This window comes from Amia ocellicauda, chromosome 11 (assembly GCF_036373705.1).
Source record: "Amia ocellicauda isolate fAmiCal2 chromosome 11, fAmiCal2.hap1, whole genome shotgun sequence".
In the NCBI taxonomy this organism is placed as follows: Eukaryota; Metazoa; Chordata; class Actinopteri; order Amiiformes; family Amiidae; genus Amia; species Amia ocellicauda.
Genome location: NC_089860.1, coordinates 3,871,066 through 3,888,117, shown reverse-complemented (window position 1 = coordinate 3,888,117; position 17,052 = coordinate 3,871,066). Strand labels below are relative to the sequence as shown.

Sequence of the window (17,052 nt, the reverse complement as noted above, 5' to 3'; positions counted from 1 at the left end):
AGGGGTCCAGCAGTCAGGCCTGTACCATTATCTTGGTATACACCACACACGCACTCGTCCACTTGTTGAGAACACTAGCCAGTTCAGTCTTTGACTGAAGCTCCTGCCATTCATGTCCCAATAATGACCTCTCTTTCAAAGTCACTTAGATCCTTTCCTCTTGCCATCTTGATCCAAAATCCAGGTAAACTAAGCCTACTCAGCATATTTATACATGCCACAGAGCATGATAGGATGTTAACTGCTTAATTGTATCATGCAATACACCTCTTTGACGGCATCTGCATTCGTTATGTTCCTCATTTATTCAGGTTTTTCCTTTAATTTGTCAACCATCTGTGGATATACACACAATGTAATATTCATGTTTTTATCCCTCATTTATTTTGGTTGATTTAACTTTGCTGCAGTATATGTCAAGACCCCACAAGATGCCTCTCATTAAGCGACCATGATCCGATAATTATGGTAAAATAAAAACATTTCCAAAGTGTCCAAGTCCACAACGTCAACGTTTGGAAAACAAGCTCACCATATCTTTGCTGCAATATTTTGGAAACGCATTAACAAAAAATTGTGTAGTTTGGCATCAACTGCATCTGAGGTGGATAGTGAGTGAGGGGGAGCTGTGACCTAAATGTATGGAGGCGGCGCCAGCCAAAAAGTTGGGAACCGCTGCTGTAAATGTTATTTAGGAAGAGGCAGCAGGAGCATGCCAGGGAAGAGAAAGTAGGGCTATACAGTTTATAGCAGATGAGTAGAAAGGAGAGAATTTTTAAAAATGTGCATGCCAGTAGAGCAACTTTGGATTTAATTACGAGAGAAAGATGTGAAGGAAGGAAACTGGATAGGTCAAACCTTCAACATCTAAATTTGTAATTTGTTACAAGAAATGTAACTAATTCTTGGTCAAACTTATATGCAAAGATAATGGCCTTACTGCAGTCAGTTGACTCAAACAGTAAAGTACAGGTTGTTTTTCTGCAACCAAATTAATGTATTAAGAGTACTGCTACCAGCAAAAAGTAAATAACAGGGTATTAAAATCATTACACAGTACATTTTGTTTAAAAAGAGATCTAAATAGTGCTACAATATAAACATCACTTTTTATTGGTATAATAAAATTTACGTTGTGGGAATAAGGGATATTGGCAAATCAGATAGGTTAAACCATCTCACCACAGGTTACCATACAATCCAAACATTAATGGTAGGCCTAATTACTTATCCTTGGTTTGGTCTTCATAAAGATTTAAAAAGCATCACTGAAATACAAAAACCTCAGTAAATCACCAATTAGGATAGTTTTCTGAAAAGTAATTCTGATTTCAAAAGCGATGTACACATGGTTTTCAGAAAATGTATTGTAATATTCCCAAGTCAATATTAGGAATGCAGCACCTAGAAATGTTGGATTTTATTCTGAAAAACAAACAAAAATGTCATGTGAACACAGTTCACAGTGAACACTTGGAAGTTCTAATAGTGTATTGCACATGTGCTTGCTGACCTTAATATCTTCATCACCCTACATTTTCTGAAAAATAACAATTACAACTTTACAATTTATCTGGTTTGGCATGTCATGTCTGGCTTGTCTGTTCTGTTATACATATTATTACTTTCCCTTCTGGTGTTTTGGCTCCCCCTGCTGTACATTCTAAATATGCTATCCAGTCATGTCACACGATCTTACTTGTCAGGTAAGAAAGGTTGAAGTTCAGTGCCTTATGGAAGGTTGTACAGGTTGTTTTCATTGTCTGTACAGTTCAGGGCCCCATTCCTCATACCGGATTCAATTAATCTGATCTTTTAAGTCTCCGTTCCTCAAAGCCAAATAGAGGCCAGAAATGTGTCTCGTTAACTGGATCCCGACCTTCCAGGTGCATGCATGTGCTCATGCTGCTTCACAAAGGCAGGATTGCGGAGCACAGACACACTGATCCGCACTGGAGATGATGTCAAAACAGAGAGCACTCAGCTTGACTGAGTAATGGAAAGTTTTGAGGAAGATAAAAATATTTTCGCAGCTAAATGCAGTCAGTGGTGAGATATATTAGGCAGCAAGTGAACATTTTGTCCTCAAAGTTGATGTGTTAGAAGCAGAAAAAAGGGGCAAGCTTAAGGATCTGAGCGACTTTGACAAGGGACAAATTGTGATGGCTAGACGACTGGGTCAGAGCATCTCCAAAACTGCAGCTCTTGTGGGGTGTTCCCGGTCTGCAGTGGTCAGTACTAGGGCTGCATGATATTGGAAAAAACGGACATTGCGATATTTTGTTTTTCTGCGATATATATTGCGATATGACAAAAAAACAGAATGACTTCACCAGATTACTTGAATAGCTCTATTTGAGAAGAATTAATTATTCTAGAATGATTAGGGTGATTTTGTAGGGAACTGCATCTTCATGGAAAATACTTTTTTACTTATTTTTGGTAGTGTCTTTTATTATAATGATTTGTATACTGTTTAATTCACCATGGTTCCATTGTATTCATGTAATACTCTTCTATCAATACAGGCTAAAGTCAATGATCTAACATGTTATGATATTAATAATGCATGTTGCTTATCCTAAAATAAAGGGGCTCATTTGTGAATGAAGTGTAGTGTCTAGAAGGGATCCAGGAGATTACAGGAGGCTTTATCTCTGTATTCCAACCACGTTAAAACAGAGCATTACACTAAGGAGGAAGTTTCATTATCACAATAGTGAATTAATGTGAATGACAAAATAAGTCATTTAACATTTTATTACATTACAAATTAAATTACAAACCTCTTTTTTGGTCTGTGTTTTAAAATAAAATAATAATAAACTCTGTATCCAAGAACCCATAAATCGGAGTAAATTACATCATATCAGACAGATATAATGCTAGTTTTCCTTTTGAAAGAAAAAAAATATTGTAGACCGATATGTTTACCTTACACATCGCACATTCTGCGATGTGACGATTGCAGATGTGCACATCACGATGTCGATGGTGAAACGATTTATCATACAGCCCTAGTCAGTACCTATCAAAAGTGGTCCAAAGAAGGAAAAGCAGTGAACCGGCGACAGGGTCATGGGCGGCCAAGGCTCATTGATGCACGTGGGGAGAGAAGGCTAGCCCGTGTAGTCCACTCCAACAGACAAGCTACTGTAGCTCAAATTGCTGAAAAAGTTAATGCTGGTTCTGATAGAAAGGTGTCAGAAAACACAGTGCATCGTAGTTTGTTGCATATGGGGCTGCGTAGCCGCAGACCAGTCAGGGTGCCCATGCTGACCCATGTCCACTGCCGAAAGTGCCTACAATGAGCATGTGAGCATCAGAACTGGACCACAGAGCAATGGAAGAAGGTTGCCTGGTCTGAAGAATCACGAGTTCAAGGTGTTGACTTGGCCTCCAAATTCCCCACATCTCAAATCCAATCGAGCATCTGTGGGATGTGCTGGACAAACAAGTCCGATCCATGGAGGCCCCACCTTGCAACTTACAGGACTTAAAGGATCTGCTGCTAACATCTTGGTGCCAGATACCACAGCACACCTTCAGAGGTCTAGTGGAGTCCATGCCTCGATGGGTCAGGGCTGTTTTGGTGGCAAAAGGGGGACCTACAAAATATTAGGCAGGTGGTCATAATGTTATGGCTGGGGCAAATGACAAGATGCAGCCATTTTCATGTCCTAGCAATATAAGTGATACGCAATAAAATGTTGACATATTTAAATTTTATATCCCATAAAACTACTTACTATGGACTAACTTATACAATGATTTTTAGTAAAGAAGGATTATTTCATGTTTGATTTTTATCACTCCGAATACTCAAAATGTCCTGTGGTGTGACTGTCCCCGGAGGTGTGCAGTTATAAAAACTCTGAATAAACTCAATCTTGCATGCATAGAAAATGGAATATAAGGCTCCTAAACTGATTCTACAGGGGTTTCCTATGCTAGTATCTCACACCATTAAAACAAATATAAATTTCCACTTTTTTATCTAAAAAATCAAAATCAATGTCCTATGGTGTGACGGTTAATCTACCAAGAAATTCAGACATTTTTGAAGATGACTGCACTTAATGTTGGACAACAGGAAGTCAGCATGTCTTAGGAGGACCCCCTGCACATGCATCAAGGTAAGTCAGTTTCTTAGAAATATAATTTAAATCACCATCTATACTTCCCTGTAGGGCGTGTAATTTTTTTTGTGTCCTTTGGTGTGACGCATAGAATAGGAATTTATAATAATGGCCTATCTTGCATTAAAAACAAATGAATAACAATAGGTCCAAGGCCATGAGGTAATATATACAGTGAGGGAAAAAAGTATTTGATCCCCTGCTGATTTTGTACGTTTGCCCACTAACAAAGAAATGATCAGTCTATAATTTTAATGGTAGGTGTATTTTAACAGTGAGAGACAGAATAACAACAAAAAAATCCAGAAAAACGCATTTCAAAAAAGTTATAAATTGATTTGCATGTTAATGAGGGAAATAAGTATTTGATCCCCTATCAATCAGCAAGATTTCTGGCTCCCAGGTGTCTTTTATACAGGTAACGAGCTGAGATTAGGAGCACTCTCTTAAAGGGATTGCTACTAATCTCGGCTCGTTACCTATATAAAAGACACCTGTCCACAGAAGCAGTCAATCAGATTCCAAACTCTCCACCATGGCCAAGACCAAAGAGCTGTCCAAGGATGTCAGGGACAAGATTGTAGACCTACACAAGGCTGGAATGGGCTACAAGACCATTGCCAAGCAGCTTGGTGAGAAGGAGACAACAGTTGGTGCGATTATTCACAAATGAAACAAACACAAAATAACTGTCAGTCTCCCTCAGTCTGGGGCTCCATGCAAGATCTCACCTCGTGGAGTTTCAATGATCATGAGAACGGTGAGGAATCAGGCCAGAACTACACGGGAGGATCTTGTTAATGATCTCAAGGCAGCTGGGACCATAGTCACCAAGAAAACAATTGGTAACACACTATGCCGTGAAGGACTGAAATCCTGCAGCGCCCGCAAGGTCCCCCTGCTCAAGAAAGCACATGTACAGGCCTGTCTGAAGTTTGCCAATGAACATCTGAATGATTCAGAGGAGAACTGGGTGAAAGTGTTGTGGTCAGATGAGACCAAAATCGAGCTCTTTGGCATCAACTCAACTCGCCGTGTTTGGAGGAGGAGGAATGACCCCAAGAACACCAACCCCACCGTCAAACATGGAGGTGGAAACATTATGCTTTGGGGGTGTTTTTCTGCTAAGGGGACAGGACCAAGTGACTGACTTTAGACAACCCCACAATTCTTTTTAAAATGATTTTTTTTTTTTAGCCACTTAATGAAATAGTAATTTTTTTGTCACACTTACTAGTACAGTACTTGGTTTTCGGTCACTTGATGGTCTTGCTGTACTTAAAGTTACATGATGTACAATGTTACAGTACTTGTTATTACTGTTGTTTACATTGTACTTACTGTACCTAAATGTTAATATTTAATGCTACTTGTTAGTTAGTTAAAATGGCCATGAAATGCCATAAAAAACATGAATTGTCTTGAAAATGGATCGACTGTTGCCCTCCATACTGTATCGTTGCTGTACTTTTATGTTCAGCAGGTGTTGCTTTTAAAAACAAAATGTCTATTTTGTTTCTAAATGTTTCCAATTGTGTATTTTGTATTTACTTATTTGTCATTTTGCAAATTATCATCTTATCATTCAGTCTTAATGATGGCGTCCTATTGTGTCACGTCACAGTCCTATGGTGTGACGTTTAAAATTGGTATAAAAAATGTAATGAATAATGCTTTATTCAGTAAATGTGCACAACATCAAGGAAAACTGATTAGTACAAAGCTATTAAAACAGTTTTATTGAAGGTAGAATTCGTTTTTGATTAATAAAATCAAATGATGGGTGTCAACTACGTCAAAAATGACCACCATTACAGCACAAGTCTCATTTAAACGCTTTCAAAAACAGAAAACAAATAGGTTTTGGTCATAGTAACAACAGTTACACATATATATTTTATATTTAAACTTGTTATTACAAACAACAATCATCATATCCATTTATTTTAAGAAAATGTTGTTGTCACACCATAGGACGTTTTTAGGCCACAAATTAGCTATATCCTGTAAAAAAAAAAAAAAAAAAAGTTTTAGATCTAATGTGGACAAATATATTCTCATAAAGGCAAGACTTTATATATACACACATATATATATATATATACACACACACACACACACACATATATACACACATGCGCACGCACGCATACACACTACTGTGCAAAAGTTTTAGGCAGGAGTGAAAAAGTAAGAATGCTCTCAAAAATAGACATGTTAATAGATTATATTTATCAATTAACTAAATGCAAAGAGAGTAAACGGAAGAAAAATCAAATCCATATTTGATGTGACCACCCTTTGCCTTCAAAACAGTATCAATTCTTCTAGGTACACTTGCACAGTCAGGGATTTTGTAGGCATATAGTTAGGTGTATGATTAAACAATTATACCAAACAGGTGCTAATGATCATCAATTCAATATGTAGGGCCACCTTAAAACTATGACCCCATTCAAATATGAGTTAAGGTGGCCCTGGGCTGGCCTAAATCTCAAATGCAAATGGGGGTAGTGCTCAAATAGGAAAACATGTGACTGATGCAAATTATCTTTGCGATCTTTCAGTAATCGTTCTCTAATGTCTATTAAGACATTTCAGTGATTGTCCTTTTTTTTTGTTTCACCTTTCTCTGTAAATAAATTGGAGTCAAACCATAATCAGTCTAGTGCATTGATGTGGAAAGGCATCCATCTGTCTGTCAAATTGTACTCAGACACGTGTAAGGAGTGCAGGACAGTGTCCTTTCTGAACCAAACATTTTCTGGTTCAGTTTTCCAAATACTGAAAATGTAAATTAATGGTACTAAATGATGAATTACTTATTGAGAGAAAATCAGAGTAATCTGATTAGGCTACTCAAGACACATATGTTCAGACTATGTGTAATTTAATAGTTTATTCCCCTGAGTGGTTCAGCTCTCCTGTATTTTGCACTTTATTTAGTTGTTTCATCATACTGCTTGCTTAAAACATTGCTAATATAACTTAACTGAACAGTCAGAGTTCCTAGCCTTATTGCCTTCTTAAGATGCTGTGTTTATTTATTAACTATTTGGCATCCTTGTATGTTAGGAGTGGCCAACCCTGTTCCTGGAGAGGCAGAATCCTACAGGCTTAACAGCTCTATCAGTTACTAAATAGCTTGAACCCATGATTATATTGACCAAATATCCCAATAATTGTGCCAATTAAGTTAAGGTCTTGGATAATACAAAAACTAGAAGCCAAAAAAAATAGTTTACTGTCACACTAATATTAAAAAAACTTTCCTAAAGAGGAAAAAAATAGATAAGGGCATCTGCCAAGAAATAAATAAATAATAAAAACACAAAATACCTCACAATTTAAACACAGATCAGTGTTGTGTTTAGGGATCAGATGTATTGACATTTGGAATGAGCAACAGAAAGGTTGTTTCTCAACATACTGCATGATGACATTTCCCTGATCCACACTAAAACTTGAGGCCTCTGTTTTCAGGTTTTTCCATTAGTGAGTGTTGTGAAAAGTTAGGGTTGAAAAGTACATCCTCAGGGCACTTTGTATCTACCTGAATGAAGACCCAAAGATCTTCAAACAATACCTGGTTGGTAATTTTAATAGTTTAGTTTCTACCTGTATTAAACCAAATTTTGAATAACTAATATTTGTTATAATTTGTGTGAAATCAGTTTGTTTAAAGTTTTTTGTAAATCTAATCTATACAGTCACCATGCATTTTATTAGGAACACCTAATGAGTATGAGTGGTACCCGGTGGGGTCTTCTGCTGTTGTAGCCCATCCGCCTCAAGGTTGTACGTGTTGTGGCTTCACAAATGCTTTGCTGCATACCTCGGTTGTAACGAGTGGTTATTTCAGTCAAAGTTGCTCTTCTATCAGCTTGAATCAGTCGGCCCATTCTCCTCTGACCTCTAGCATCAACAAGGCATTTTCGCCCACAGGACTGCCGCATACTGGATGTTTTTCCCTTTTCACACCATTCTTTGTAAACCCTAGAAATGGTTGTGCGTGAAAATCCCAGTAACTGAGCAGATTGTGAAATACTCAGACCAGCCCGTCTGGCACCAACAACCATGCCACGCTCAAAATTGCTTAAATCACCTTTCTTTCCCATTCAGACATTCAGTTTGGAGTTCAGGAGATTGTCTTGACCAGGACCACACCCCTAAATGCATTGAAGCAACTGCCATGTGATTGGTTGGTTAGATAATTGCATTAATGAGAAATTGAACAGGTGTTCCTAATAATCCTTTAGGTGAGTGTATGTATATATATATATATATATATATATATATATATATATATATATAAAGATGTGAGCTAGCGAAATATATCCGTACATTTAAGAATATAGTTCGATATGACATTCAAACAATACAGAGACAATACTGTGTGTCCTGCAGCAGTGCAGCTGTTTCGGTGCCCGTGTTTATTATGAGGGACGAAGTGGCGTCTCTGGGGGCGGGGCTTGAGTTGCGTCACACGCTGACGCTTTCCACCCGGCCCAGGGCCCGGAGCGTTCACATTTAGGCCGGGTCGAAACTAGACCCGCTTTCTGACCCTACCACTCACAGGGCTGGCCGCCAGCTAGTCCTCATCTTTTCTAGAAGCTGCTCCCCTTCGACACTCTCCGTGACACCCATGGACATCTCGGACCACCACTTCATCTCCTTCTCCCTTTCCCTCCCCTCCCCTCCTCCCCACTCCACCCACTCCCTCTGTCACCTTCCACCGTAATCTCCGCTCCGTCTCTCCCTCCACCCTTGCTTCCACTGCCCTCACTCTCTTACCTTCCATTGACTGTTTTTCCCCCATCTGTCAACTGTGCTACCTCCTCTTTGTTCTCCTCCCTCACCTCCTCCCTTGACTCTCTCTGTCCTCTCACGTCTCGTCCTGCCCATCCCTCCCCTCCTCAGCCTTGGCTCTCTGCTGTTCTCCACTCAACCTGTACTAGTCTGCGTGCCGCCGAACAGAAGTGGAAAAGTACCAAACTCCCAGCTGCCCTCGAAGTCTACCGCTCTCTACTGTCCACATTCTCCTCCTCACTCACCTCAGCCAAGAAGTCTTATTCCAATCTCTCTTCGAATCCACTGTCAACAACCCCTGCAAACTCTACTCCACCTTCTCCTCCCTCTTTGCACCCCCTCCCCCTCCTCCTCCCTCATCTCTCACTGCTGATGATTTCACCTCCTTCTTCTCCTCCAAGATTGCAGACATCCGCAGGCTCTTCAATACTCCACCCTCATCTCCCATCACACCGAAACCTCCCACCGATCAAGCTTCCTTTTCTTCAATCTCAACTCTCTCAGATGCTGAAGTTTCTGCTCTCCTCCTACATCACAAACCTACAACATGTGCCCTGGACCCTCTCCCTTCTTGCCTCTTCCAAGCGACCGCTCCTGATCTTCTCCCCTTCATCTCCTCCATCCTCAACTCCTCACTCCTCTCTGGCTGTTTCCCCTCTGCATTTAAACAAGCTGCTGTCATCCCACTGCTCAAGAAACCAACCCTTGACGCCACCTCTCCTCAGAACTACCGCCCCGTCTCCCTACTCCCCTTCCTCTCAAAGACTCCTCAAGCGGGCGGTCCACCGTCAGCTCTCCAACTTCCTGTCCCAATACTCACTCCTTGATCCTCTGCAATCCGGCTTCCGCACAGCTCACTCCACTGAGACGGCTCTCCTGGCAGTCACTGACTCTCTCAGCTGTGCTCGGGCGACCTCCCTCTCCTCAGTCCTCATCCTCCTTGACCTCTCTGCAGCATTTGACACCGTCGATCACTCCATCCTCCTCTCCTGCCTCGCTGACCTTGGAATCTCTGGGACTGCTCTCACCTGGTTCTCCTCCTACCTCAATGACCAGTCCTACCAAGTGACATGGCAAGGCTCCTCATCCACCCCCCAACCTCTCCTCACAGGCGTACCCCAAGGCTCTGTCCTGGGCCCGCTCCTGTTCTCTCTCTACACTCACTCCCTGGGCCCCCTCATCGCATCCCATGGTTTCTCCTACCACTTCTATGCTGATGATGCCCAGATCTTCCTGTCTTTTCCCTCTTCTGACCCTCTCGCATCTCTTCCTGCTTGTCTGCTATTTCCACCTGGATGCACTCGCACCACCGCAAGCTCAACCTCTCCAAATTGGATCTCCTGTTTTTCCCCCACTCTTCCTCACGTTCTGCTGACCTCCCCATCTCGATCCCCTTGGAATCCACCACACTCTCTCCTTCTTCCGCTAAAAATCTAGGAGTCACTCTCGATCCTGCGCTCTCCTACACCCAGCACATCACCACGCTGACACGCACCTGTAGATTCTTCCTGAGCAATATACGCCGAATCCGTCCCTTCCTAACCGACTACTCGACTCAGCTGCCCGTCCAGTCATTGGTCCTCTCCCGCCTGGACTACTGCAACTCCCTCCTGGCCGGCCTGCCTGCATCTACTACCCACCCGCTCCAGCTCATCCAGAACTCTGCGGCTCGTCTGGTATTCTCTCTGCCCCGATTCGCACACGCTACTCCACTGCTGCGCTCCCTCCACTGGCTCCTGATACCGGCATGCATTCAGTTCAAGACATTGACCCTCACCTACCGCTGTCTCGACCACACTGCACCAAGCTACCTTCAGACACTCGTCTCCCGATACATCCCCTCCAGACCACTGCGCTCCTCCAGTGCCAGAAGACTAACTCTACCTCCTCTCCACTCTCCTTCCTCCAGAGCCCGCTCCTTCTCATCCCTGGCCCCTAAATGGTGGAACAACCTGCCCACCGAAGTCAAAACAGCAGAGTCCTTGACCTCATTCCGGCACTTACTAAAGATGCATCTTTTCCGACAGTACTTGTAATATTAGTCCTTTTATCCCTGCTAGATAGCACTTCACAGTTTTATTATGCTCCTTGTGCTTTTGATTGTTTTCCTCCTTGCTCCCTTTCCCACAGCCCTTGACTGTGACCCTACATCTTGACAGCACTTAGCTTTCACCGTCCAGGATATAGGACCTCACTTACTGTACTTGTGTAAATTGTAAATTGGAATTTTATAAAATGTATTTTGAATTACTATGTTTTATTTAAATTGAATTTGTAATGATTGATGCCTTGTACTTAACTGTAGTTTTGCACTTATGTTGTAAGTCGCCCTGGATAAGGGTGTCTGCCAAGAAATAAAAATAATAATAAAAACTGTCTTGGGCACTGTACAAAAAATAAGTGTTCAATACAGCAACTTATGACAAAATACCTGAGCATGAGGAGTGGATCAATACTCGGCATGAGAAGAAAATACAATCACAGGTAGAAAAGAACAGAAATTTACAACAGAGACTTTTAGATGTAACATCTAAAAATTTGTAATTTTGAGGAAGCAGTTCCACAATTAACAATGTTTCATAATGGCAATTTATTGGGTGTACTAATATTGTAGTATGACCCAGTTATGCATGATCACTTACAAAATGTTAAAAAAAAAAAGTAAAGGGAGAGAAAATTAAGCTCATTATCCATCCTGGGAAAGTCAGAACTGCACACTACCCGTGATGGTTGCCGAGGAAAAAAAAAAGATAATTTCAGCAAAATTAATCAAAAATTATCTATGATCAACTATCCATCAAGACCAATTAAACAATTTGGCTATACTGTCAATCAAATGTGAACTGCTTGCAAAATTGACTTCAAAGTCATCATTCAGGACTTTGCAAATTTGCAAATTGTAATTGACAAGGCAGGAGACAGGATAAATATACAGGTAGGAATATTATTATTATCATCGTTCAGGCATGAGACTTTAAGTTTTGTGGCACTGTAACATTGGTTATAAAATAAATTGAAATAAATGCTTCAAGTTACAATTAGAAGGTTGTTTACAAGAGAAATTATGTGCATTGTGTGTTAGTGGCGGTGGGGGGGGGTCTTCCATAGGACTTGTCCCGTGCCCCACAATTTCCCTGACTATGAGCAAGGGAGATTATGAAAGCAGATTGGTTTAATCTGAGCAAGAAAGTATGAGGAGATCATTCTAGCTTTTAGGCCAGGGTTGGGAAACTTCAGCAGCCTGGATGGTTGCAGGGTGCTCTGGCTTTTATGCCACCCCACAATCTTAATTACTGAATTAAACTCAATATGTGGATAATAGGTCATATCACCTGTCATTTCTGTGTGTTAAGCATTTGTTAATTTAAAGCTAAATCTACAATCTACAGGAAACCAGCCCTCAAGGACTGGAACTGCCCTTCCCTGTCCATCAGGGCTGGCCAACATCTGATCCTAGACAGCAACAGTGTCTTCTGTTTTCAGTCATATCCCAACTGAAATCAGATGTAAAAACTGCAGGACTGTGGCTCTCAAGCAACAGAACTGGTCACAGCAGGTCTATATTATCCATATTACATCACACTTTGCTCTCTTTTCACTGCCTTCTTTCCATCTTCACTGCTCATCTGTCAACTGTCTAACTGTGCCATTCCCTCACTCTCCCATCTCCCCTGCCCTCTCTTTTCCTCCTCTGGAATGGAAATTGCTAACTTAGAACATCAGGATAGTACCAATTCTCAACACATCCCAGAGCCTCTAGAATCTTCAATCTACACTCCTAGATCTACTACAATCTGTTTCTGCTCTCCTCCTGACTGAAGAAACTGCTCTTTCCCATTGTACGGCACATTGAGTGTCTGTGATACTCTGCTTACAGTTTTTCAACATCGTATAAACTCCTGCACTACAATATGTAAAAATCGGTGGTGAACCCTAGTCCTGGAGGGCCCTGGTGTCACGCGATTTTGTTCCAACTCAACTCTTCGGGCTAGACCAATGAAATTTTGGACCCACGCATGTATCAAAAATGTCAAAGTTGTACCATATCGCAATTTGGTTTCTAAATAGTATAAAATGGCTTGTAAGAATAAATTAAACTGTGATAGTGTAAAGATTTGTACGTTGTGATTCACAGGTAGGTTGAAGTTTTGATTTGGTAATCACTTAATCTGAACCATTGACTCCAGGTTATCAGGTGGGGATGTAAAAAGCCTATAAATCTGTCAAGGCTGTTGCCCTACAAGACCAGGATTGACAACCACTGATGTATATTAAGTTACAAAGTTCATTAGTTTACATCTACGGTTTACTTTTTTCCCCTGTACACACATTTTTTGTATATGTATATAAAATATGTATATAACAATTCAGAGCGCTTCACTTCCCAAAGGCAGTACTTAGTACACTGTGCCATCTGTTTTTTGTTACACCTAAACACTAAGTGATTTCATTGAACTCAGTATTTTAGTTTTATTATACTCTTCAGCTCTTCAAGAGCTGCACATTTCAAGTGACAATAAGATGCTAAAATATGACACAATGTACCATACTTATCGTTTAGGAAACAAACATTTAATGGTTTAATGAAACAGACTAAATTTAATGAAGTAATGCGGGAGGGGAGGGGGTAGATGTAGTGATCAGAGAACTTAATTTGGGGAGGGGGGATATTTAATGACATAAGCAACTGTGGTACTGTGGATTTAATTGACAATTTAAATAAGTAAATAATCGAAATTGTTTGGTGTATTGGTTGCAGCTGCGTGCGCGTTAGTCCTCTGTGTTTAACAGGGACAAATAAAAAGTAAATTATGCAATTTTATCCAATTTTTATTTCCCCTTAAGAAAAGTTATATTTCCACATACATCAAAATTAAATAATTAGGCTCATGTACCTGAAAAACCATATTTGTTAACTGTACATTTAGAATACTTAGATAATTAGGCCCATTTTACAATCTCAATCACGTGAGCAATGTCTCAGCACAAAATATAGTAGGCTATCAAAACCAAGCGGGGGCTGCCTGCTGCCTTAATATCGGCATCAAAATGCCAATAGATTAATAAAAAATAAAATAAAAAACAGCTCTGGTTGAATTATTTTGGCAGTGTTCAGACAGCCAGCCTTACTCTCTTTACCCACAATCACACAGCTAACTACACTCACAAATTTGACAACATATTAGTACTAGCCTGGTTAAAACGTATTATAGCATTATATATATATATATATATATATATATATATATATATATATATATATATATATATATAACCCAGATATACCCAACGTAAAAAAATACCTATAGCTTTAAACCAAATATAAACACAATGGATCACGTAGCAGAGAATGTATCGTTTCAGGCAATCTTACCTCTACTATCTCCACATGACCAGGGATAAAAAATATTTTCATTTCTTTCTCGCTCCTATTCATGTCTAGTCGGGATTATTGTGATGGGGATTATTTGTGCGCGTCAGATAACGCGTTTCCTGATTGTACCTGGGTTTTAACGCAGCTATTTCCTGTTCAATTACGGGTACCTCCTAGCGCACAGACTTTTGGTTAGCCGCCTCTTAAAATACAATGTTAGAATTAATTAAAATGTACAAACGAACTCTCAAAATGGTAGCTAATTCTATCATTTCAGAGAACTGTATTGTGAAGGGGCTGTGGTAAAGAAACAGGAAACTAGCTGATAGGGATTTTAACAAATGTTGGTAGCCTACTTTAGCCGACAGGCTGAGTGATATGTGACCGAGTCCTCGTTTTAATGAGAAGGGTCGCTCACCCCCAATTAAACAAACATACTTAACACAGTTTCCATTAACTACATATTTGCAGAACAAGAATGAAAGCGGAAAAATAAGCAAGTTTGAATAGGAAAGTACAAGGAGAAACTTCGTTTAAAATTGCCTGTTTTTACCACATTGTGTGTGTGTGTGTGTGTATATTATATATATATATATATATATATATATACACACACACACACACACACACACATATACTATTAAACACATTACAATATATGTTTATTTTGTATCGCATGTTCCGATTGCTTGCATTTAAAATAAATAAATGGTTGAACAAGTAATCAGTGAGCTAAACATTTGTTGTAGAGTCATATTCATTATGATCATCAGAGCTTTCCCAAGTTAACAGCTGCAATATAACATTACTATTTTAAATGTGGTCTTACCTGACCTCCAGGGAGAGGGAATTCGGGCATTTTCAACAAAATGAAATAACAGCACAAGGAAACGTCTATTTATTTCCTCCCAGACAGAAGTGTCTTCTGAAGTAGGTTGTTAAAGGGAAGGTGTTCTTAAAGGGAGAGCGAAACTCTTGTATATGGTCAAAGGCAACAGGGTATACTTGCAGGATGGAGGCACCGCAGCTCCTGCACACTAACTGCACCTCTACAGTGACGCAAAAAGAGGCGTGAAATTTGAGATTGAAATCACTAGCACCGTCGTAGAAAGAGCAATTGTATTTCAAACCGAGGAGAGATTGTGCAAAGTACGGTACGTATAATCAGATAGATAATTCAACACAAACTGAAAATGTGTGTAACTATCGCCATACACTTAAGTACATTGCCAATCAAATGTTAATGCACCCCCACAAAAACAAATGGATCTGCTATTATTTTCCTCTTAAATGTATCATAAGGATTCAATGAGGTTACTATGCAATATTTCTAAACTTATACCAATGTTTTAACTATTTTATTTTAAATATTATTAATGTGCTAAAATCGTTTAAATTGTACAATTTCGCATTGCAAATATATAGCCTATTTTTGGGTGTGGGCTGAGGGGGGGTTGTATGTCTTTCTTTAAGGATGGGGGGATGGGGGTCTTATGTTTGTCTTGGGGGGGAGCTCTTGCATTGTGTTGTGTGTGTTGTGCATTTGGTCACTATAGCTGATATACCAATACTGAATTAATTAACTCTTAATGATCATAATTTTATATTCTCACCTGTCTTTTTAAGAATATGCAGTCTGCAAGTGTCAGTTGGCTTTCATAGAAAATACATTTTCACTGCATCAAATGTCCAAAAACAATCATAGACAAAATGAATTTCATCAGACATACAAGAACATAAAATGTAAAATAATGTAAATAAGCCATTTAATTACCAATACATTCATAAAAGACAGTATTAGCCAATACACTTACATGTTTCATGTACAACAAGAACCATATACATGTGTGTATTATATATAATACATACATACATACACACGCACACACACACACACATATGGTTCTTGTTGTACATGAAACATGTAAGTGTATTGTCTAATACGGTCTTTTATGAACATATTGGTAATTAAATGGCTTATTTACATTATTGTACATTCAAACATTTCTGTAGTATGTGTAACAGAGTTAAAAATGACCCCATTGAGTGTAGAGTGAATTCCACCAAAATCCATTGTTTATTTTTTATAATGGTTTTTGTTATTTTCATTATTGTTGATTTCTGTTATAATACATGGGCACTGTCCTGGATCTCATGATTGCAACCTCCTGTAACGATCACCCTGCACGACTGTTAAGCAGCCACACTGTCCTCCAAACGGAGTGATTACTGGCCTATTTTATAACCCGTTAAACTACGTCAGAAAGGATGACAAACAGCAAACTCAGGGACATCAATTGTGTCAATTCTTAACAGTTACAGTTTATTGTGGGGATTCAGTATGACGGAAACAGAAACAGGATAGATAGGAAAGAAACTATGAAATAAGTAAAGGGTAGAAGGTAAGACAAGAAAAATTATTATAGGATAAAAGATAGAGAAGCTGAAGAAGGAGCCCAAAACACTCACAAACATTCAGACCCTCCATATACAGACAACCCAACAAACACACAATGTAGAAAACAATTAGATAAATGGGACTGAAATGGATGCAGTCCAGGAAATGTAATTAGGAACAGGCTGAAGAAAAGTAACAAAATAACGGTGAAATGAATTGTGCTGCAAAGTAACAAAATGAATAATGCCCAAGTGTTGATGAAAATGATCCTGGAAAAACAAACCAATGTCAACAGAATGGAGTGACCTCACCCAGCAGAAGTCCAGTGAAAA

The 17,052-nt window shown here is 39.6% G+C and overlaps 1 protein-coding gene across 2 annotated transcripts in view; it reads right to left on the bottom strand.

The window, feature by feature from the left end:
* The window catches only part of mat2b (methionine adenosyltransferase 2 non-catalytic beta subunit methionine), a 60,995-nt gene extending 45,635 nt beyond the window's left edge, over window positions 1–15,360 (bottom strand). The window contains exon 1 of one of the 2 annotated variants that reach the window (XM_066716413.1): window positions 15,152–15,360. In XM_066716413.1, the coding sequence (XP_066572510.1) occupies window positions 15,152–15,181 (30 nt within the window). In that variant the 5' untranslated portion in view covers window positions 15,182–15,360. Of the gene's footprint in view, window positions 1–14,322; window positions 14,409–15,151 lie in introns of those variants that run through there. The other variant, XM_066716412.1, reaches the window with a different exon arrangement.
* Window positions 15,361–17,052: the final 1,692 nt, after the last annotated feature.